Source organism: Centroberyx affinis, unplaced genomic scaffold, assembly GCF_046629955.1.
Source record: "Centroberyx affinis isolate AG114_WGS23_722 - 3 ecotype Tasmania unplaced genomic scaffold, CSIRO-AGI_Caff_v1 ptg001734l_1, whole genome shotgun sequence".
Taxonomy (NCBI): Eukaryota; Metazoa; Chordata; class Actinopteri; order Beryciformes; family Berycidae; genus Centroberyx; species Centroberyx affinis.
In genome coordinates, this window is record NW_027280139.1 from 171,270 (window position 1) to 195,285 (window position 24,016).

A 24,016-nucleotide genomic window follows, 5' to 3' on the forward strand; every position below is an offset into this window, starting at 1 on the left:
CGTCAATCAAAAACTAAGGCTGCTTTTCTTAATTCCTTAAAGGTTGACACTTTAGAGATAGCCTACAAGGTTTTCGCCCAGCAAACTCTGCTGCATAAAAAGTCCAAGGCTGGAGAATTTGCAAAGTTGCGGGCCTAGATGAGACGGACAGGGACTCATGCAGATTGTGACAGCTCTGTTAGTGATAGTGACGGATTCCACTGACACACTGTGCACCCCGTTCCTCTACACACACACACATACACACACCCAACACCACCCCACCACCCCTATTATCTGTGATAATGGACCAGACCACAAGTTCGGCCAACTAATCGATCCCTGTCCAATGTCTATCTCTTCGTAAGCTCTGACATGTGCCTCCCTGTCCCACCCTCTTCCGACAGCGGCCCAGCCCAAGCCATCGACCCCACCACGCAGCGCTGGGTGCACAAACACACACACACACACACACACACACACCAGCTGCCAGCTACATAGCAATGCTCAAAGCTTTTCCTCATATCCTCACAATCAATACCACCCTGACAAACATTCGCCAGCACTCAGGAACAATCATAAGGCAGGGGCGACATGCCTTCAAAGTCCCCCAGAAACAAGTACCTCGTCAGCCTGAGTACCCCATGGGGTGCCTGTCTGCTTGTCATCCCCCAAGCTGTGTGTCCAACTACATCATTCCCTCAATACATCAACGTCTCCTCACATTTACGCCTTTGTCTCGGAGACTGGCTCCAAACTATTCTCCAACTCCACGACTTAATAAGGTCATACTGCGAGGAAAAAGGGTATAGGACTTTTTCTTGACGTGTGAGGCACAGCAGTCTATCTGATTGGTGCGCTGCTAGGCTAACAGGTGCAGGAAGACCAAGGTTTAAACACCGACACCGTGTGCAAACGATCAGTATTCCAGAGGTGAAATGTTTCCTGGTGTTTACTGTCTATCATATTGTCGCAGCGCTCTCACCCTCCCACCCTCCGCCCCCTCTGGATGGTGGTCTGAAGGGACCCGGGCTTCCTACCACAGACCTGACAGGGCGCAAGGCTCCATGTGTCACACAAACACACAGCGCTGCAAAATAAATATTTCAGAGCCTTTTAGATAGCTGCTTACTGCAGATGAAGACAAGGTGTTACAACAACAAATGCACAGGGGGTGGGAGAGGATGAGAGAGAGGGTGAGAGAGCGAGACAAGGACGTGAGAGAGCGGTGTTAAAACATGTCAGTGTGTTGATAAAGGTGAAAAAATAGCAGCATCCTCCACTTTGAGATAGCTGCTGCTGAACTGCAGACATAAGAGCTGAGGTGACAGCAGAGCAACATACACATCTAGCCATCAGACTGTTGTATAAACATATGCAGACTAGACCCTTTTCCCAAACACAGCCGACATACTTCCTCTTCATCTTAGCTGGGTATAGGTTGGTTCTCACCATTGCCAGCAATAGTAAGAAGCCAACTTTCTCTCACCTCTGTCTGTGATCGCTTATTTTATGTTTCATTGTAGCTTATAACACAAGTACTAAGTAAGTACTAAGTAGTATAACTTATAATACAAGTGTTTTCATTGACATATTTTTCAAATACATTTTGAGTACATTAAGGGCATACTTCGTTTTAGCATACAGTATGTGTATAGGTATGGTATGCTATGTAAATATGTATGCTTGTAAAATATGTCTCTTTGTGAAAGGACAACACAAACCTTTTGGAGGTTTGACCCGTTGGTCACCTTACCCAATATGTCACACCCTATATAGAGGACTGGCATCAAAATCATCTCTGCGTCTCCAATAGACAGTTCTGTCTGGTGCGCATGCTAAGGGACTGTTCGTGATTTATGAGAGGAGGGGGGGTGGTGCAAAACGGGGGAGGCACGTCAAATAATTTTTTAAGCACTGTGGAGGGACATACAACTGTAAATGGTTGTATTTTGTATTTATTTTAAATTCGTTTTTTCTTTTCAAAATACATGTTTTACCGCTGTATGGTGACGGGACTCACTAAACTTGGTATCTCCCACGCCTACCTTAACCTTACTGGACCTCACGCCTGACTCATCAGCAGTACGGAGATGTGCTCCCGGTGGACAGCCACAATACCCATATGGGTTTGCGTCGTGTCCAGGCTCATATTCTTCACTGTCCCTACAGGAAAGACACCTGCCCCTCCAAATTCCACGTTTATCTTTCATTGCGTTTCTGATTCTCAGTGGCTGTCATACCCAGAGTGCACGTTGGCTACGCGGTGCGCGTGTGTTCATAGTGAACGTGAACGCACCGCGAGGGGGAACCGTCAGGGCCTATTGTATTTCTAAAAAATAATATTTAAAAAGTCATCAGGTCTAATTTTATTTTATCAATTCATAATTTGACAATCAATATCTATGGTTGGAAAAGGTCAGCCATTGCTTTTTATTTTCTCCAATAATACCTACCTTTGGTGTGAATATAATAAAATATGGTTATTTATGGTGGGAGGGAGGATCATGCATTTTCCCCCAGTCACTCAGGGAGGCTCAAGGAAAAATATTTGTAGCTCCGGGGAGGGTCAAGATAAAAGTCACACCCCAGATACAATATAACTTTTGCGCTCTTGATTCGTAATGGACTTTACTGTTGATGAAGACTGAGATTTTGTTTTCAGATGTTATAAATCTACAGGCTGTAGAAAACCAATACCAAATTTGCATTAAAAAATGGCTGTTAATATAAGGTCTATCTTCATACTTTGGATACTGCTAGGCGCCTACGATTAACATACTGTATATGGTAACATGCACACCGGACAGAGCTATCAACCAGAAACACAAACATGATTTTGGTACCAATCCTCTCATCAGATATTGGGTAAGTTGACCAATGGGCCGAACTCCCAAAAAGTCGGTGTAGTCCTTTAAGTGGACAATAAGGGAATGTTGATACTTTAATGAGACTGTTGCATTGTCTCATGCAATATTGGTGATACAGGAATTTGAACTTTTTGTACCTTTTATTGCAAATGTCTAACATGTAAATGTTCAACGTGTTCATAACTGAGGTTGTTTTACTGTCTGACAAGATTAATCAACTCCACTCACCTAGCTCAAATGTCTTAGACCATTTTAGAATAGGACTCATATCAGACCACTGAGTCACTCCCATCTACCATTATATACTGAAGACCCATCTCATTTGGCCATGCTCTTAATTTTCTCCTTCTTTGCCCTCTAAAAAAACCCTATCCCTTAATCCTTATTTTTAGGTCTGCCCTCCTGTTCACTGCACTTCTTTCTTAGGCTACATATGAATATGGTGATGCATGAGTGTTGACTTATTCTACTATTTGCACTTTAGACTACTTAGTCTTTAGATAAAATCCTAAATACAGACAGTATATGTAAAGGATGAAAAGAAAAACATAAATGTTTTTTTTACCCAGGTCTGCATAACATGTTTTGTGCATTATGTTAAATCTATAATTATTAATAGGGAAATAACCACCTGTCAATATAAACCAGTCTGGCTGATCTGAACGATTTGAAAAAGGGAAGAATCCAATCAATCGGTCATAGTTTTGCCTACTCCAATTTAAATCAAGGATGTTTACCAACATAAAAGACAGTGAATGAAAAATAGGATCATTGATTAGTCTTATCAAAAGAGCAGTCACTGTGTGTTCGTGTGTGCGGGCGCATACGTGCAGCTGTGTGTGTCCGTGTGTGATCACGTGTGTGTATTGTTATACCTTGTTACAGGGACTGCTCGGGAGCGTAATGAGGGGAGAGCATGGTCACTGTGCACCTCTGTCAGTGAGTCCATGATGGCCTGTGAGGGTCGAGGGGTTACAGGCATGTCTTGTTAAATTAGGCTGCTGTGGCTGAGTGCTGTGACTGAGGTAGGGACCCAGCTGTCTGAGTGGAACCTGGGTCTCTCTTGGTGATGAGCTACAGACAAACGTGTGCAGAAGCACATCACTGCTTCTCTCCTTTGGGAGTTTACCGATACCTCCCTCTGCCGTGTATTTATGCCGGGTTTTTTGACCACTATAAACCTCCTTAACAGTACTATCATATCTTGAATAAAAAAACACATATATATATTTTCTTCTTTTAAAATCTGGAGCCCAACCTTTTCTCGTCTTTGACCTTGAATTGTAAATATCTCTCCAATATCAACCCAATATGCTTTTTTGAATGCTGTGAGATACAACTGGAAACTTGTGTATCTAATAGTAACAGTATTCCCTGCACCTTCCCATTTTCAGTTTCCAAACAATTCAGGGTTAGAGCAACACTGTAGCAGTATTGCACTGTTGTAATGTACTGCCTGCAGTAAAGTGTGGGTAATTTTAGGCAATCTGCTGACTCGCTTATCCAGAGTGCTTTACAATAAGTGAATGGGTAGGGGTTCTGTGTCTTGCTCAAGGACACTTTGGCAGGACACATGGCTGCTGATGGGCATACTGGATGTTGAAGATATTGAACCTATGACCTTTTTGTTTATGGAACAGTCTCTCTAACCCCCTAGGGCACGTCTACAATAGCTACAGTACTGCACTTTTAACAACAACAAATGTACATACATTCACCATCTCAACCTCAGCACTGGCATTCAGTGATGGGACATGTCTGTGTTGACCATATAGCAGCTACAGTAGAAGAAGTAATGCACAACTTAAATATGGAGCGGCATATTTCCATTTCCAGCAGTTATCAGGTATTTCAGAGGATACCATTAAGTTTAAAATCTCAGCTTGTGTCCGGTTTTTTATGTATTTGCTAAATAATTGGACTCTGAGGATCTGACCATTATATTTTTTACTAGCTTTGAATTTGAAGGGTCCAAGTGGTACACAGTGCCACACACAAGCTGCGATCATGGAAGTCCTAGATGTTTTGTGAAAAGGCAAAACTCCTTTTGATCAGTCTGAGTAAAGTGTTGCATCAGACTGTTCCAGTGATTCACACACTCACTCTCACTAACGCTCACACATTCACAATTGCACACACTCAGGAAAAAACACGCATCAGATCAATTATCCTTCACATCCAAAAAACGTTAGCGGCATGAGCTTGGAAGACAAAGTGAGCTTGTTAGGACATGGTTGAGGACTCTGCAGAAAGCCAGTCACTAACACACTGTTATGCCTCAATATTGAGATGGAGGGTAGCTCGCTCAACAATACCCCCTCCCCCTCAAAAACAGTATTACTACAATACAGTGGTATAAAATAAGGATAGACGGGCCAAGAGGAGGCGAATTGATTACCCCACAGGAAAAGTCTTTTTGGTTTCCTAAAATCTCTTCTCCATCTCCCAGAAGGTTTTGCAAAGTTTATACAGAGGATAAATAAGTACAATCTAATAGATACATTTAAGGATCAACAATATGTGATCCTGTATGAGATGGTAAAAGAGTCTGCCTGTATTGAAGCATGTTTAGCTAAAAATTTAGATTCTTTTTTTGAAACCCACAAAAAGCCTTTATACATGCAGGTATTAGTGCATAGGTTCCTGCAGAAAAAGTATTATTGTGTAGTCCATTGAACTGTCTGCCCAAACCTCATCAGATGAATTTGGCATAGTTATAGAAATAAAGAAAATGACTGTCCTTTAAATGGATATCATTTCACACCCTCCTAGTCCCTTGATTAACATATCATTTAAATATATCTCTATCTATATACAGTTGTATGAATAAAAAAGAGCAAAGAGGACAAAGCATAAAACAAATATACAGTATTCTAGAGCTCCGAGTTACCCGGTTAAGTGTTTCTCTTTTGAATCACAGTAAATTTAAGATCTTGGTAAAATGACAGGTAAGTGGAACACAGTGAAGGCTGAAGACGGAAAGAAAACAACGCCACACAGGGAAATTGTCTGTGCCTCAGTCTGGAGGAGCACAGGAGGGTGTGATCAAACCTCACAAATTGGAGGGGAGTTTGGAGCGGACAGTTTGAGCTTCTAGCTCCGATGAGTAGGCACCGGAGCCCCTCCGCAGAGGCAAGGCCGGGGAGGCCACAGGGGACTGAGTCTGGTGAAGGTGCCCCGGAGACATCTGGATCGGAGGAGTCATGTGCCCTGGCACTGAGCTACAGGGTTTGGGCGCAAGGATGGGTGAGGAGAAGGGCGAGGGGTAATATCCAGTCTCCACAGAGGAGCGAGGTGTCGGGTGGCCTAAGGCCTGGGCCACCTCCTGGGGCAGAGATGGGTGGGAGCTGGACAATAGTTTTAGGTCCTCAGAGAAGCGGCCCAATGGAGAATCTCTTCCTACTGTGTGCGGCTGGCTGGGAAGCTGCGAAGAGAGAGGAGACTGAGGCATGAGCAGAGAGCTGTGGGATCCCGCCGCACTGGAGGGGTCACTATAGTGGAAAGTCCTGCCTGCCACGGGGCTTTGGATGGTGGGACTAGGCGCCAGTGGGGTGAGGCAGGGGGAGGCGTTTGCTGAGCCATACTGGGCCAGGGAGGCCAGGGCAGACCTCTCCAGGGACAGCTGCTGAGGCAGGAAGCCAGACTGTAGGCCTGCCAGGTTGAAGTGGCCCAGGGAAGACGGGGAGCCCTCAGCAGGCTGTTGGCTGTGCTGACCTCTACTCGAGGATGGGGAGCCATGTGGAGGGGAGTGGAAGAGGTTCAAGCCACTAGAAGTCCTGCCTCCCCCAGCAAACTGCTGTAGAGAACCCACCTGAGGAGGCTTGGGGGGCGGCTGGCTATGGAGAAGCTGACCGGGCATAGGGCTGGATGAGCCAGTAGATATAGGGCTTATATTACTCTGACAACCAGAGGAACCCATAACTCCAGCTGTCATTCCACCAGAAGCCACTCCTACATGACAAGCTGTAGGCCCTCCTCTATGGCTCCCTATAGCACCTCCTGCTGTTCCACAAGGATGTCCTCCAATCACCCCTCCCATTGGACCACCAGAAGCTCCCCCTATATGGCTAGTTGTTGATCCACCAGAAGCCCCTCCCACTGATCCACCAGAAGACCCTCCTACTGATCCACCAGAAGCCCCTCCCACTGATCCACCAGAAGCCCTTCCTAACGATCCTCCAGTAGCCCCTACCACTGATTCACCAGAGGCCCCTCCCATTGATCCCCTGGTTGCACCTCCCATTGACCCACAAATAGCACTTATCGACCCACAAGTTGCCCCTCCCATTGATACGCTAGAAGCCCCTCCCATCATCCCCCCAGAGGACCCTCCCATTGATTTGCAAGAAGCCCCTCCCATTGATCCACCAATAGCCCCTCCCTTTCCAAAGGGCCCCCCGGGAGCCCCTCCTGTCGCTCCAGCTATAAAGTCGTCAGCCCAAACAGTGTCTCCACCACTGGCCCCTTCGACAGAACCTCCAACTGCTCCACCTGAAGACCACCCTGTAGCACCACCACAGGCCCCACCTGTCCCTCCACTTATTCCTGACCCTGTGCTTCCACCTGTAGCTCCCTGATGGAAAAGGTTTGAGAGAGGAGGTGTGCTGGAGCGGAAGGGCTGCTGATGCTGTGGTTGTGGGTGCAGCTGGGCCGTACTAGATGAGGGGGAACCAGAGGAAGAGTATGGTCCAAAAGGGAAGGCGGAGGCCCCTGCTCCACTAGACCCAGAACCAGCCCCAGCCCCAGCCCCAGCCCTAGCCCCAGCCCCAGCAGAAGCCCCAGCCCCACTGGGTCCACGTTGGCCTCCGCTGGTTGACCCTGACCCTGAGGTCATGTGCTGCGCCCGGAAGGAGGCCAGCAATGGCATGTCCACCCCAGTGCGCAGTTTAGAGGGTGTACTAGAGGGAGAGTCCCCAGCAGAGCCAGGCGCTGTGGAGGACGGGACAAATGTGTGGAACTTCTTTAGTCGGCTGGGCGGGTCCTTCAGTGACCCCAGGACAGAGACCGGAGGTCTGAAGAGTGTCGGGGGCAGGTGGGGGTGGTGTGTCAGTGCGATGGCTACTGAGGTGGTGGCGGCCGCTGCCTGGAGAGGGGCCTGGATGAGGGGGGCCCAGATGACAGGGGTGGGCGAGGGAGGCGCCTGGGGCGGGGCGTTCTGCATGAGGTGGGCGCAGTGGGCCATGTCCCTGTCGTGCTGCACGATCTGCTGGATGATCTCGTTCTCTTGGTAGTTGAGCACACCGGAACTCAGGTCATGTTGTACCTTGTGCTGCAGGATGGAGTTCTTCTTGCCTGCATACACAGACACACACACACACACACACACACACACACACACACACACAAACAAAACAGACAGACATGCAGGCATACACACACATAGGCACACAGACATAAGCATAGAAACATACATACATACATACACACACACACATACAAAAACAGACACACATACAAAGTGAGATGGGAGAGAAAGAGAGAGGGGAGAATGAACATTTATCTTGCAGACAGTTAGCCCCGTTCTGATCATGACTTTTTGGTACAATGAATAACCGCCACATTGTACAACGAGAGTTAGCCCCGAGGCTGCATGTTGAATATTAAAGACAGTGGGAGTAACTGTGATCAGGTGACACCCAGACACCCCTTTGATTCCTTTCTCACAAGGTCAGCACTTTCTATACCCCACTCTCCAATACGAGCTAGCACAAGAATAGCTTGAAAAGGAGGAGAAAAAAATTAAATATGTAGCTGAAAATCACAGGAGGGACTGAGGGAGGAAGGAGGGAGAGAGATTGCAAGAAATTAAAAGAGAGAGGACTAAGAGGGAAAAAAAAGCGTGAGAGAGAGAGAACAGAGGGGGTGAGACAAAAAACTGAGAGCAGAGAAGAGAGAGAGACAAAGCATGAGAGGTGGGAGATTAACTGCCAAGGGACAGAAGCTCAGAAGGCATGATAGCCTAAGCTGTAGGCGGTGTGTGTGTGTGTGTGTGTGTGTGTGTGTTTGACTAGCTCTTACTGTGAAGCCCTAGGTAACAGGGACAGGAAACACAAAACAAACATTGTACCGCAAGGTCCAGAGCTTTGCTACAGACAAGGGATGTGAGCTGCATTGAGGTAAGGGGCCAAGCTTACGTCTATCTCTTTGGTGTCAGCTATATATTCTCTCCTGTTTTTGGCTAGCTAGACCTCAGAAGGGAGTACTTTAAAGGTCAAGGGTCAGCCTCACACAATAGGGTTCTACTGTACAGTGTGTAATTTTAGTAGGATATGCTACTAAAAAATAACTCATGCCACAAAAAAAGCAGTTGTGCAATTTGTAAGGACTTTCAGTTATTTTCACAAATCCTGCCAATTGTTTTTCCTTTGCTCCTTCATTTTTCAATCTAGGAATGCATGTACAGTAGGCTACTCCCTGGAGAAATGTCACTGCAGAACCCCGCACAAGGTCGAAGAGACAAGGTTGGAATTGCGTCACTATGACAGGCTTAGTAACTGCTGACCCCACCTCACAGAGAAATGTACGCAACTCTGACCCCAAGTTCCATCTATCATTATTGAATGGTCGCACTAGCAGTGACAGGGTTAATTCACATGACTGCCACTTTCCAATTTGCTGCTAACAAAAGGCTGTGAAATCTTATAGTTACTGTAAATGCAATTAGGCCCAGATCAATCTCTCCATTTTCTGATATGAGTGGTGGGCGATTAGAAGAGGCGGTGCTGCAAGGTGCCGTCTCTAAATCCGGTCTGACCCTGTCGCCACCTGACCCTTTATTGCCTGCACATCTCCGATCAGATTGCACAAAGTTCATTAAGACAGTAATTAATTAGTGGATCAGCACTTTGTGAGCGACTATATTAGCAAGGAAGGCGGAGGAAAGGTGAGCGTTGTCCTTTTACGGGCGCACATGCACACAGAGCCGGCTGGCGGCATCGGGCCCAGGGGAGAGGACGTAGGTAGGAGACCATCTCATGGAAACATCACTATCAGCCCACCGCATCGTTTCAAAGCAGCCATTTTCTACAAAGAGACCCCCCGAAGCCATTTCTCTATCTTCCATTCTAAACATAGCTGAGGATAAAACAGAGCATGCAGAGATGGCTGAGTGATGATACAGGCGTGCCTCTATTTGTGAATTTTTCATTTGCCCGGGCTGAGCCTGGGAACAGTGATGGATATGGAGAGAATATCAATTGTATGTGCAAGTGAAGTCACGCAGGGCTTTCAAATCCAGTGCTCTATCTGCGTACTTATAAGGGACACGTTAGTCAGGGACAAAGCAACACTTATCTGTTGGCTGACATGCTGTTCCTTGATAACTATGAAAATAAATTGAGTCATTGACTATCAGTGTGGAAAGGATTTATTTTTACTGCCACAAAGTTTTGCCTATGAGAACTGGCTCTGGTTTTAGATGTGTTTGTTTTCTGTGTCAGTGTCCAACGGTGGACATACAAGCCCATAAGTAAATAACAGTGGAGAGAAAAGCAGAGATAGCGAGCTGTTCTCTGTGGATGCCCACTGGTGAAATCTACTCGTTTGATGTGCCCGCTTGGTCAGATGTGTTGCGGGGGGCCGGTCAGAGTCAGGTTAATCGCCAGGTTCATTTACGAATACTAAAAATGTACCTTGGTGAGTTGGTGTACATCAATAAAGTTAAGTCTGCACACTTTAAGGCTCCCATTACAGCCAATTTATGTCATCTCGCTTGGTGTGATATACTGACTGCAGCGGGAGCCTTGGAGTGCGCCGACTTCATTCATGTTTATGGTTCAATACTCGGCCTGGAATCTGCCTGGAGGCTTGTCTGAGATGTGTGTGCAGCAGCAGTTACACACCTGAATTGGTATATAGAGCATCAGTACAGCAAGGTGAATAGACATAGGTATAATCTGAGTGAATGTGACACATGTGACACATCTGAAGTTTTTAATAATATGACATCTTAGTAGCTTTAATGCTGCTCTGTGTAGCTTTAGAAAGGAAATTTGAACCTTTGAAATAAAAAAAAAAGGTTTATAATATAGCTTTAGTGATAATTAAATCATTTTGCTAAAAGGAAAACCATTGAAAGCTAATCCTTGGAACAGAAGCATGAAACACTGAAACACTGAACTGAAGCACTCTTTGAAGCCGTGCCATCATGCTTACAGTACAAAGAATCTCCTTCTAGGTTTACTGTTGGTTCACTTTGCTTTCAAAGCATATTTTTTTTAATGTGATGAAATATGAATAAGAAGTATTTACAGTTTATTATCATAAGTCATTACTTAGATTCTTTTCTCAGCAATGCGGTCCAGCCTATCCAAGATCGAGATTTTACTTTGTTAATGAGAGTTTTAGGGATTTATTTCTTACCAATGCAGTCCAGCCTATCATATCATTTTAGCAATATGACATGTGGGTTGCTTTCTTACCGATGCGGTCCAGCCTGTCCAAGGCCACTGTCTCGAAGGCCCTCCTCATCATGGGATACTCCTCCAGCACCTCATTGAAGTTGTCCACAGACAGCGAGTACAGACGGCAGTAGGTGTCGGCTCGGACACTGGCTGTCCTTCTGCCCCGCGTCAGCAAACAGATCTCTGCAACAAACACACAGCAGTTAACAGACAGAAATGTAGCCTAGTGGAGTTCCAACCCAGAAAGAAGCCCACTTTCTATCACTGACACATCATTTTGAGTTTCAATGAGCTGTAGGACGTTTATACCATTGGGATTAGCATATTCTTCAGTTTCTGTTGTCAGATAACAACCACCATAAAAAGTGACTTGACTCAGGGTCAAAAAATGCTATCAGGCCTCACACCCTCAGTTGAGGTGCCATGAGCAAGGCATTTAACCCCCACCTGCTCCAATGGAGCTGCTCAATGACCATTGGCCAATGGTAGAAGACAGTGGTTTCACTGAGCAGCTCCCAGGCATGAATGTATGTGTACCTGTATAAATGTAAAACAGTATAGCAGGTATAAAGCAGGTGTAACAGAACTTGTGTGCAGAGTAAAACAAAAAGGACAAGTAAAAGTAAAAAAAAAAAACACCATTGTAGAAGACAGATTGCTAGTAGTAGCGCCAATGGTGGTGCAGCAATCAGTGTGAAATATACTGCAGAAACACTCCCACATGAATCACTGCTGATGCCACCCAAAAGTTCAGCTGCAGCCAAGTTTTAGGCACTGAAAAATGAGGACAAGGCTACTGTGGTCAGGATCAGCCGATGTCTCTCTAGTCACTGAAATTAAATTGCCTCCTAGCGTCTGGTTTCTGGACTTACTTACAGTGTAACAAATATTAAGGGCTTTTGTTTCACCATTGACTGTAACCACCTGGCAAATCACTTCTTTCAGTCAACCTGACCTACAGCACAGGATTACATGGCATTTTATTTCCCTCAGAAAATATCTCAGCCGGCACTTAAAGTAAAACAGAATGGAAACTTTCTAACAAAAGTGTGAACTCCAGGGATGTATTTTTTTTCCTTTTTAGCATTAAAAACTACAACTTTTCTGTAATCCATCGCTGGAGCACTTAATGCCATTTTCAAAGCTTAGAGGTCTGCCAGCCCTCATCTGCCATGCCTGCTCAGGAAAATAATGCTCCATTTAACAAGCTGCACTGCTGTAGAGCTCTGGCACAGATAGAGGCAGTGTGTGTGTGTGTGTGTGCGCGCGCGAGTGGTGTGTGTATGTAGATGTGTGCATTCGTTATTCACGTCAGACGCATCTGTGTGTGTGGGTGGGTGTGTGTGTGTGTGTGTGTGTGTGTGTGCGTGCACTGCATTGCATATGTGCATCTGTGCATGCATGTGTGCACATGCAAGCGTGTGCATGTGTTTTATTCATGAGAGTAAGGGAGTAAGATAAGGTGAATATGTGTTTGTGTGTGTGTGTAATAAAGCAAGTACACATGCATGCGTGCATGTGTACTTGTTTTATTCATGTGAGGGGAAGAAAGATAGAACGTACATATACATATATTATAAATATGTGTTTGTGTGTGTGTGTGTTGATTTGACTTTCTATGTGTTGTTTTTGTGCCATGTGCTTCACTTGCACTTGCATTCCCAATTGTCTTCTCTCTCTTTAGCTTTCATCTCATCTTCCACCCTCCCTTCCTGTGTTCACTATCACACTCGCTCTTTCTCAGAAACCCATTTCCAGCTCATCCACACACATGCTCTCAATTCTCCCACAGAATACACTTTCTTGCTTTTCCCCCTGGCCTACATCAATTCACATTTTCTAAGAATCCTTCATCCACCCTATCGCTGGGAATCTCACGCCTAATTTCACTCTCCACCATAACCGTCTCTCTCTCCCTCCTCCTCAGCCTCTGTTTTACCCTTTCACATATTTTGGGTCTATAAAATGTTGGTGTGTGTGTGTATTTCTCTCTCCTGCAGCCAGACACGCAGCAAGAGCCTCCTAGCATCGAGCCATGTCTGCCTTAATTGAAAACAACATGTGCAGCCGTGCCTGCTCGTGTATGTCTTTGTATGCGTGTACTGTATGTCAGTGTTCTGTATATACTGTAGATAATGTGGGTGAGTGATTGAGTGAGGCTATGTAGCCTATATGTTGCCTGGTCCTAACGAGACACTTTGACTGTTTGACCCAAAGAGTCTGGGGACTTTCTTTGATGTTGCCGACAGCGATAGCGTCACTATTGAGGAGGCGGGTGTTGTTGTGATTGGAGCATTTTCCTTCTGATTTGTCTTGTCATTGTCGAGAGAGAGAAAATGTCAACGTATGTGAATGTTACAGCTGATTCAATTTGAAAAAGATGATATTGACAGAACTTGAAAATAAAAAGGCACTTTATAACATGTAAAAAATATTTTTAAAAGTGACAGGCGACCTGCTCTGCTTTCAGAACAAGACCAAGCTCGCTTACAGCTGCGTCCAGTGCTTGGTCCAAACGATGTCCGTTAACATTTAGCTTTGCATGTCACAACATGTACATGTACAAATTATGAGCGCTCAACTGAATGCTACAATAAGTGATTTTCTGACAACTAGAGGGTGTACCAAACTGCAACACATTTATAAATAAAGCACAGCAAAGGAGGCCCCTAAGGACAAGTCTAGTAAAGCACCATGCATAAAGGTTACATAGCTAAGCTAAACGTACCTACAGAAAAGTGTCGCCGGTTACCAGTCTCACTTTGCCAGAACTTTCTCGCGCTGAAGGTTACATGTCCCACAATGACAAGTGAAGAGGAAGGTAGTAAGTTTACTAGTTTAACCAGTTTACTAACTCACTTGAGCAATTCTCGCCATTATGATAATTTTTTTCTACTGAATGGGCCGGGAGGAGCTTCGTTCTGGACCAGAATTTGACAATAAGCTTAAGAAAAGAGGTGAAAACAGCAACACAGCTGGCCCGCGTGTGTGGATATTGGTTTATATCATTATGTCTCTCCACATAGCACACATTAGTTCCAGGATTGGTTATAAGGTCTGATATCATATGGCTTATTGTAGGTTTAATGGCACTGCCTACCCTGATTTGAGTGCCATATCTGGCAACCAATTAAACAGTCAATGGTTGAGCGCATTCCGTTCATGTGTTCAGCGCTGTCTCAGGTTTCTAGACCGTCAACTTCCAGGTACAGCTGGATGGGAGCTTTAGCTCACTAGGCTAGTGTGTATGAACTTTCAGAATATGTGCTTGTGTGTGTTTGGAAAAGAGAGAGAGGGAAAGAGATAGAGAGGAAGAATGCAGAAGTGGACTGAAGGAAGTGGAGGAAGAGTGAGCGAGGGATCTGTATGTATAGAAAGTATAAGAACATTCAGTATGTGTAGCGTGTGCTTCTTCTTGTGTGTGTGTTTGTGTGAGTGAAAGAGCGAGAGCATGCATGAGTGGACTGCAATGGCCGAGTGAGCAAGGCAGCTGCATGTATATGAAGTTTAAGAGTACAAGTTTGTGTGTGTGTGTGTGTGTGTGTGTGTGTGAGTGAGTGTGTGTGTAAACTATGGCTGCATGTGCCGTGTGGATGTGTTTTTGTCTACAATGTGTGCATGTCTGTGTGTGTGTGTGTATGCCTACAGCATGTGTGTATATGCAGTGTGTGTGTGTACTGTAAGTGTGTGCTAGCGGGGGCAGCCCTGGCTGTAGCCGTGCTGGGGGTCCATTTCTGGCGGCCGTGCTCCAGTAATCCCCTCTGGAGAGGAGCATCGTGGCTCTGTATTAAATCCTCTTGTCCCGTGGCTTTCTGGATGAAGCCAGCGCTGCCAAGATGAGGCGCTGAGCCGCAGTGAGCCTTCTGGCCTCGTCTAACTGTCTTTACAGCAAGCAAGTGAAGCCCAGACACTTAGTGGTGCCATCTGAACTACAGGTGCAGAAATAAAACCCTGGTGCAGACGATCCGGTTCGGCTCGCTCAGAGCTAAACAATAAGAGATTAGCAGACACCTCGGAGTGCTGAGGGGCTAAATAGAGGCGGTTGCCCTGAAGCCTGACAGCTCAACGCTGCCCTGAATAGGAGGAAATGTTAAATTGATAGCCATGGTAAATATGCTGTCGAAACGCTGGTTATTTTAACACTGCCAATAGTGGGTGTATGACAGACTTTTCTATTTTTAATTATTCCAGTTAATTACTGTATTTTCTGCTGAAAAGAAATGGACACATGATCTATAGGAATCCCCATATAATGACAATGACAGTGTTGGATTTTGTTATTTGTTTCAAAAGTGTGAATATATATATATATTTTTTTTTTGTGTTAGAATCTAACATATTTACATTTTACCTTCAGTAATCTAACAGTTAGAATACTGTATCCAAAGTCAGTGACCTTCTGCACTTCATGTGCCTCTCAACTACAGACTCCTTTTGCTGAGAGTTCATGAGTTACATTAAATGTATTTATGAATGCTCTAATCCCACTGCTTACTCACATCTCTTGTGACTCATCGCAATGCTCCCCAAATCCTGCATGAAATCACAGAACAGGCTTAGTTGGTGGAGCTCTGCCTGCATTCTGTAAGGGGCGTGTGTTTTCCCCTCAAAGTGACAGCTGCTTCTACGATTACCCATTTTAGTGTGGTCCTTGCTAATAACGTGATGACTCATAATCAGCCCAACATTTGACAATCTTTTTTAGCTCATATCAACAAAACTATAGAGCTGATTATGGGAGGTAAAGTCCAGGATGACTGATGGCTGTAAATGGAAAAAAAAACCCATAGCACTCACTCGAGTAGAACTAGTAAAATAGTCAAGTAGAACTAAAAGAACATAATTGCCTGAAAGACAGTGCTACTCTGAGAATCTATTGATGAACAGTAACTAGAGTAGTTGTAACTAGTTACTTTCCACCTCTAAAGATTAGTGGTGTATCTGTATCTGATGGAAGACAGGAGTAGAGAGTAGGGCAAAACAAAGGATGTATTTATTCTATCCTTTCTTTTTCTTTTTATATTTCCCAAAAGTGATAACTCCTCCCACAACTCTGTTTGGCAAATTATTCATATGGATACAAAGGTGCCACGATTTACAGACGGAAAATTGATTGAATTGTTGAAGTGGAAGATGTTACTTTGCCCTAGCCGTGCTGTGTTTCATTTTATGCACACACTTAAATGACAATATGGTCATCAAATTTGGATGAGGCCAATTAAAGTTGGATGTTGCTCTGGGAAAGGAGGACTAGGATGTTGTGTGCTGTGATGACCTTGGACACACATGACTGGTCTTCCTTTAGATACCGCGGCCCACGTGTCCTGAGGCTCTTACTGGAAAGACGGTTCCCCAGAGTCCCAGCACCAGCTCTCAGAGTGGAGAGGAGGCTGCATGCTGAGCAATATGTCACTGTGTGTGTGTGTCAGAGAGAGAGAAAGAGTGAGCGAGAGACACCTTCTGTGCGTAATTGTCTCCGTATGCCTGTACTGTATGTGTCTTGCATGCACTATGTATGTGTGTTTGTACGTCGTGAAATATGTCGGGTTTCTGTGTATGTGAGAGAGAGGGAGAGAGAGAGAGAGAGAGAGAGAGAGAGAGAGAGAGAGAGAGAGAGAGAGAGAGAGAGAGAAATATGTGCATATGTGCGTATGGGTGTGCCTGCCTGTGTATATGTGCCCAGCCCAGTCTGTGTGTTGCCGCATGTGCAATGAGTCCCCATGCATGCAAATACTGGCCTTTGCATGTGCTTTCAAATAGCTTTAAATGTATGTGTGCATGTACCTGCCTGTGTGTGTGCAGGCGTGCATGTCTGCCTGCCTTCCTGTCTGGCTGCTTGTGTACGTGCTGCCTGCTCACCAGTGTGCGTGCGTGTGAATTAATGAGTGTGAGCAGGGCTGCTTCCTCCATGATGCAGTATCTGTGTCCTGCAGCCCGGTCTGGTGAAGCTCACCTGGACTCTGAGCTCTGCTGTCAGCTCCCATCTCCCTCCCAGACACCGCCCCCAGCCCGGGCACAGGACACTCTCTAACCTTTGAAGCATCGGCAACGGGTTGCCTGATTCCCCGTGACACGCCGTGCTCACTCCCTCACAGCATTAGCATAGCTGCGCAAACACCCCTCCGTTTGGCTAGCATTCACAGACAGGTCCGGGAATGTCTGGTGTTGCTCGGCACCATGGCCGGCGTCACATCTCATCGTCTCTCTTTCTCCCCCTGAATCAGGGCTGGGCGGTGTGGATGTTGGTGGGAGGAAAAACAGACCAATGAGAAAAAAAACCCTCGACACTTTAGTCACGATGAAGGACCAGAAGGTGTTTGTGTGCATGAGCAGGCGCTTCTCTGAAACCCACAAATGACGTCAACTCATATATGGTGTAATAAGCCTGAAACAAAAGCATGCCTCACTTTACAAAATTACAACAAACAAACAAAAATACAAACAAAACAGAGATACTCATCACTGCTGGCAACATCTCCAATGTTCTATGAGTAATTCTGGCTTACATAAACGAGGGAACTTGGGAAATGAGATTTTATCAATTTGACGCTTAGCATTACAAAATGTCACACGTGTCTCCAGTGATGACGGCTCTCCAGAATGGGTTAGAATTATGTGGGAGATGTATTGACTTTCATCCCGTTAAACAGATTTATAGTTGCCTGATATAGGGACAACATGCACAAATTTGGTACCCAAAAAATCACAAAGATGTGTGAGTCTCTCACCCTCTCTGGTATGGCAGTGTTATGACAACATTGGCTATAGTAAGAAAGCGTTCTTTTGCTCAAGATGCTTGTACTGAAGCCTTTAAAGTATTTTTCTTCAGTATTGGGTTGCCCAGTAACTGATAAATTATGGACAAATATTTAATTGTGTTGTATCGCATTATATCATATCATATTGTATTGTATCATACCATATCCCATCCTCTCCTATTAATATTATAGCATACTTTGTATCCTATTGTATCATATAATATTGTATTATGTCATATCATATACCATCACATCATATCCATTATCCAGTCAGTCAACTGCTGCAGTGCCTTGGTCTTTAGTATGGGAAGCATGGTAGTATGGTAATAATGTATGGTATTGCATCGCATCACATCACATTGTAGTGTATCACATCGTATTGTACCATATCGTATCATACGTACCGCATTGCACCGCATTGCATCGTATCGTACCGTATTGCATCATACTGTTTCGTATCGTATCGTATCGTATCGTATCGTATCGTATCGTATTCCCTATTCAAGCAATTGGTCAACTGTTGGAAAGCCTTGGTCTTGGGGTGCTGCTGCTCCAGAAGGAGTGGTGCTGAGGTGTTAACTGGGTTAAGGACCGAGAGGATTACCTGGGCCATCGCTGCTGCCAACCCCTCTCACTGACTCACTCAGTCAGGGTGGCCATTTGGCAGCTCTACAGCACAGACAGTCTGAGCTCAGAGAGGGAGAAAGGCAGAAAGAGTGAAAGAGAGAGAGAGAGAGGGAAGGAAGGGTATCAGTTCCCTAACCCGGGACTTCAAAAGACTAAGGATTAAGAGAACCCCATTCACAGAGAACTAGTCAGAGTCAGAGCCAAAAGGATGACACAGGAGGTTTCAAAATGCACAGTCAATTTACTCCTCTCCTCACCCCACCTCTTCTCCCTCTCTCTGACTCTGTCACCCTTTCTTTTTTCCACACTTTCTAGCGGCTACAAGCTGCTCACTCAGAGGCAAAGTGAGCCATCTTACTTTAACCAAGAAAGAGCAGCAGTCTGCACTGGCCACACATCAATTACTGCAGGCAACAAAGGGTGAACTATAACAACACAATAACCTGCTCAATCTGGGCACTGAGAGGGCAGCGGAGATGCTGTTCATATAAGTGGCTCAATACAGAACTATAAGGAGAGGGCTCGGGATGTGGAGGCGGGCGGGAGGGAGGGGGGGAGACATGTTCGTTCTGAGCCCAGAAGAGAGTCCAGAGAGCAGGCTTGGCAGCAAGCCACGTGTCCCTTGGTGTTAGCGCTGCAGTCACATTACATTTCCCATCTCCACCGGATCGCTGTGTGCCCAGCCGGCGCTCCCGTCCAGGACACGTCGCGTCCACTTTAGACTTCAGGCTCTCGGGCTCGAGCTGATCCAACAGCTAACAAACTGGAGCAGACTGCTGAGTGTATACTCGTGTGAATAATTCAGGCTGTCTGCGAATGAATGAGTTACGGTACACGAGTTTGCAGAGATGTTGATGAGCATACGCACGTCATTCGCTGTACTGTAAACTCCCAGAACCTGCTGACACGAGCGTGTGTGACACAAAAGAAAGCTCTCCAACAAGTGGACCTCTGCAACGTCCTCTTCTGCTCACCATTCACATGCTCACACGCACACCCTCTCACACACACACACACACATAGAAAACTGCAATCCATGTGAAGCAGGTCTGTGTGTCCCTGCACATAATATTTCGATGAGCTACTCATTGCGGTTGACTTCCTGCTTGCTGATAGTGAGAGACACACTGAGATCCACATGCCTGCTCAAGGAGTGCCACATCCTCCATGTGCTGATCCTGTACCAATTAATTTCATGAATGGCTAACTCGTGTTTGGTAACAAACTCCCCATGGCTCAAGGCTTAAGTTTGCCTCACTAACCCACCCCATCCCCCCCACAACCCCCACACCCCCAGAGGAGTGGCACTGCCAGGAATAGTTGCAGGATAATGGAGTCAAAAGCGCAAAGCCTTGCGCCTATAATGCATTGGTGGGGAAAATAATTACAGATCCAAGGCTTAAGATTAAAGCGAGCAAACCAGTTTCAGTTCCAAAACTGGTGCATTTGGAGCTACACTTTGGGTTATACCACTCGTGTTTAAGTCCAAATTAATATTTAAATAAAAAAATAAAAAAAGCCAAGCAGAATGGCCGCCACCATGCATTTACATTTTAGGCATTTGGGTGACGCTCTCATCCAGAGTAACTTCAGTTCAGTGTCATTTGGGTGGCAGAATGCCGTAGCAGTTAGGGAGATTGTTCCATAACCAATATGCATATGCTAGAAAGAAGCTTATAAGCACATTTAACCACTCGCTGAATCCAAATCATGCCTCGCCGATGAGGGACAGAAGGAGGGAAGTTATGGGAAGATGTGTTGGAGAAAGCTGGGGCCATGTTGTCTGAAATGTTGATTAGTTTTGGCATGGTTGGAGATAGATTGCCTGCCATCTTTCCATTATTTCCCTGGAACCCCCGGAGAGAGGGCATGGAGATGGACTTGAGTAGGCAAGGCGTAATTAAACTTCCACAGGCAGGTCATGTGCTGTTAAATGCTTTGCCACCATTTCTCATTACTTAAACAGTGTAGTCTAAATGATACGCTGTCACTGGGCAAATTAATTGGTATTTGGTGAGGGCAGTATGGCATTGTCTCCTACATGTGTCACACGCTCTCTGGGACCATGAGAGGACTTCACACTATCTGACCCTGATTAAGACCATAACACGAGTAAGTGCATAACACGTTAAGGTTATAACGAAAGTTTTCAACATTCATACAGTATGTTAGTCCAAAGCTTTCTAGCCTCCTCGACCTTTGCATGCACATTTAACTTGTAATATATCAAGTGCAGCTTACTTAATTTGGGTTTGCCCTACATTTAAGACTCAGCTCATGATGTTAGTTAAGGGAAAAGTACGCAATCCTGCATAAACCATAAAGCTGAATTATAAGCGAGGTGATGAGCACCATATGACACACCGCTGCAAGCTCACAACGAGCTAATAACTGAGCCAGAATGACATTATGTGTGCATCCAATTGCTGTTGCCTCGCGAATCGAAATGCAAACCCAGGCTGACCTCTTAAGAGGCTAATTTCTGCCGTTGTGCTTTTCCAGGCCACCATTATGAATATTAAAACTGAAAAGGTTTAAGCTACACAGAAAAATGTGTGTCACTGTGACCTTTGAGTTTGTGTTTCTGGTGCAGCACCAGCTCGCCTCACCTCCGAAGTAGGAGCCGTCCGAGAGCTTGGTCTCCTTATTGCCTTTGGTGAGTACGCTGACCACCCCATGCTGGATGAAGTACATCTTCTTGCCGATGGTGCCCTCCCTGATGATGTAGTCCCCAGGCTGGAACACCTCGAACCTCAGCTTGGTGAGCATGGAGGTTACAAAGTTGGGGTCCGCGTTGGCAAACAGAGGCATGGAAGCCACCAGCTTTCGACAGTTAAAGTTGATGATTTCCTATGTACATGCACACAGAGAAAGATAGAACACAGCAGTAAATCAGAGAGATTGAAAAACACTTATTAACCTGTCTCAATGTCAGACAAGAGGCATATTAACAGTGGAAAAAAATGTTGGGTGTGCAGATTGTTTGTCCCAATATTAATTCATTGATTTGACTGATTTAAATTGTTGTTGCTAATGTCACATTGTTCTGGTTTGTATTTCTTGTTTTTGCTTTGGCAATAAGTACTTTTGTATTATTTACCAATGAAACACCTTTGAATTGAATAGAAGTGATATCTCCTAGCTACCTGTAACTGCAGAGACTGAAGAAACCTTGCTAGTTTTGGGGACCCTTTTTTGGATAAGCCTGCAATTTGTAAGCCTCTAACAATGAATTTGTCAAACCCAAGACCTGTGATATGTGCAGCTCAAGGCTGATACATGAGTTTATCGGAGAAGGATAAAGGGTAAACCTATCTCAAGGAGAAGCACTTCTCTCTGCTCTTCACTGGCAAAAACAACATCAGCAGTGTCAGGAATAAGGATAGAAATACCTTGAGTGACCATAAAGCAATCTGCCATTATACATCAGTGGTTGTATGGATGAATTACCACCATGTGCTATAAGCACCTCTCTGGCAGCTGTAGCAGCCAGATAAACAGTATGATCATGTCTGACTTGAATTACTTGCATCTGACACTTATGCTACTGCTGGTAATACTGCAATACTTGACTTCTCAAATCTGATTACTCAATACATGACACCGTACAACTATGTTTTGTATTTTCTGAGCTGCAAGAAAAGGTTTTTGTTGTTTTTGTATGTTTCATTTCACTGTGGAAGGTGGGAAGTTGAATCGAATTGACCTGAACTGAATGTCAAACAGTAGACAGGCTTTTGAATGGACCACAGCCACAAACACAGACACACACACTCATCCCACCTCTCGGAGCGGCTCGTTCAGCTCTCCCAGGATGCTCTCCTCGTCGAACATCTTGCCCTGGTAGCGGTGCTCGTAGTAGTCGTGGATTCTCTGCCTCATATCCGCCGGCAGCTTGTGGAAGGACATGTACTGCTCCACCTGTTTGTACTGCGGGGACACAGACACACACAACAATAAGGTCACTCGAAGGCCATAGTACTGTAGCACAGATACACAGCCACAGGGAACAGCTGGCACAGAGGTCAGACACACAAGGAAATGGAGACAGATACATACAGGCCATCCAGGTACTTGCAGGGCACAACCAACAGGCTAGCCCTCTTCCAGTCTCTGTCTGTGCCTGTTATAGTCTCTCTTTGTTCTTGTACCTTTGCAACCCTAACCCTTTGCCTGATCATTTACCGGCTGCAGAAAGTGCAGACAGCCAAGTATGTAGAAGTCAACATGGCTAACATCACACCAGAATAACAAAACATGGCGGCAGCATAGCTTATTCGTTAGAGACACAGTCCAAGAATGCAAAATGATTTTACATTTGCTTCATGATTATCTAAAAAGATGAGGATATGAGTGGGGGATGTATGGTATACATACAGTATATACTGTACATGTAGATAAAGCCACAAACACCTCCATGGGTAAACAAAAGCATAGTTCCTTTCTATTCAGTTTCACTTGACCTTATAAGCGTTTGCTGCTGTGAAATGAATCTCTAAAGCTAACAAAACTAACAAACACTGTCTATCCATAGTATTCTGTTACATAACAACATGGCCGGCTTGGTAGGAAAATAACAGGTGAATGTAATAAATTAACAGATTATACATGAACATGATTATGATCAAATGAAAAAACAGCCAATGAGCTGTGTATATGGTAAAGCACCATATTGGTAGGAAATGCATGTGACACTACTATGGGAATACTATGAATAGAAACCCCACATAGCAGTGGAGGGCTTCAGTTCATAGTATTATTTTCCACATTGCAGAACGCAATCCAACAAAATATTCTGACTCTATTTTACAAGCAAATTTATATAATTTGTATTTGTATTCTGTATTACTGGCTTTCAAAAAAAGGATTGGGAAAACAACAGGAGTGTGAACTCTGGCAATAGGCTTTACTTGAATGCATCTATCTGCAGTGCTTCATGTTGAGAAGTGTTAAAGAAAGTAAATGTGGCACCCCACTGTTCACCAAAAGATCCTTTTATTCCTACCGTAGCACCAAAAAACACTAGCTGCTCTCAATGGCCAGCAGACCTGGGTCAAATTATTACTAAATATTTTTAATGATTTGCTTTAGCCTGCTTATGGTACAAGTTTAATGTTATTTTGTAGACTAGGCTATTTCAGTAGCCACTGGTGTCAGTGTGTGTGCATGTGTGTGTCGTAGTGGGGCTAATTACAGGTGTGATGAGTACTGCCACACACTACAGGTGGTGACAATTCATTATTAATATTCATTCATAGCACTGTAATACTTTGAGTCCATATTCATTCATTTTCCATACCCAGGAGAACATGTAAACTCTACAGGAGGAGCAGGACCAGGACCTTCTTGCTGTGAGGTGAAAGTGCTGAGAACTGAGTCA

At 44.9% G+C, this 24,016-nt stretch overlaps 1 protein-coding gene across 1 annotated transcript in view; it reads right to left on the reverse strand.

The window, feature by feature from the left end:
- Positions 1–5,901: 5,901 nt before the first annotated feature.
- The window catches only part of hcn4 (hyperpolarization activated cyclic nucleotide-gated potassium channel 4), a 73,859-nt gene continuing 55,744 nt past the window's right edge, over positions 5,902–24,016 (reverse strand). The window contains exons 6-9 of the mRNA XM_071528829.1: positions 22,420–22,566; positions 21,246–21,486; positions 11,270–11,434; positions 5,902–8,141 (exon numbers count right to left, since the gene is read on the reverse strand). Of these exons, the coding sequence (XP_071384930.1) occupies positions 5,902–8,141; positions 11,270–11,434; positions 21,246–21,486; positions 22,420–22,566 (2,793 nt within the window). The remainder of the gene's footprint in view (positions 8,142–11,269; positions 11,435–21,245; positions 21,487–22,419; positions 22,567–24,016) is intronic.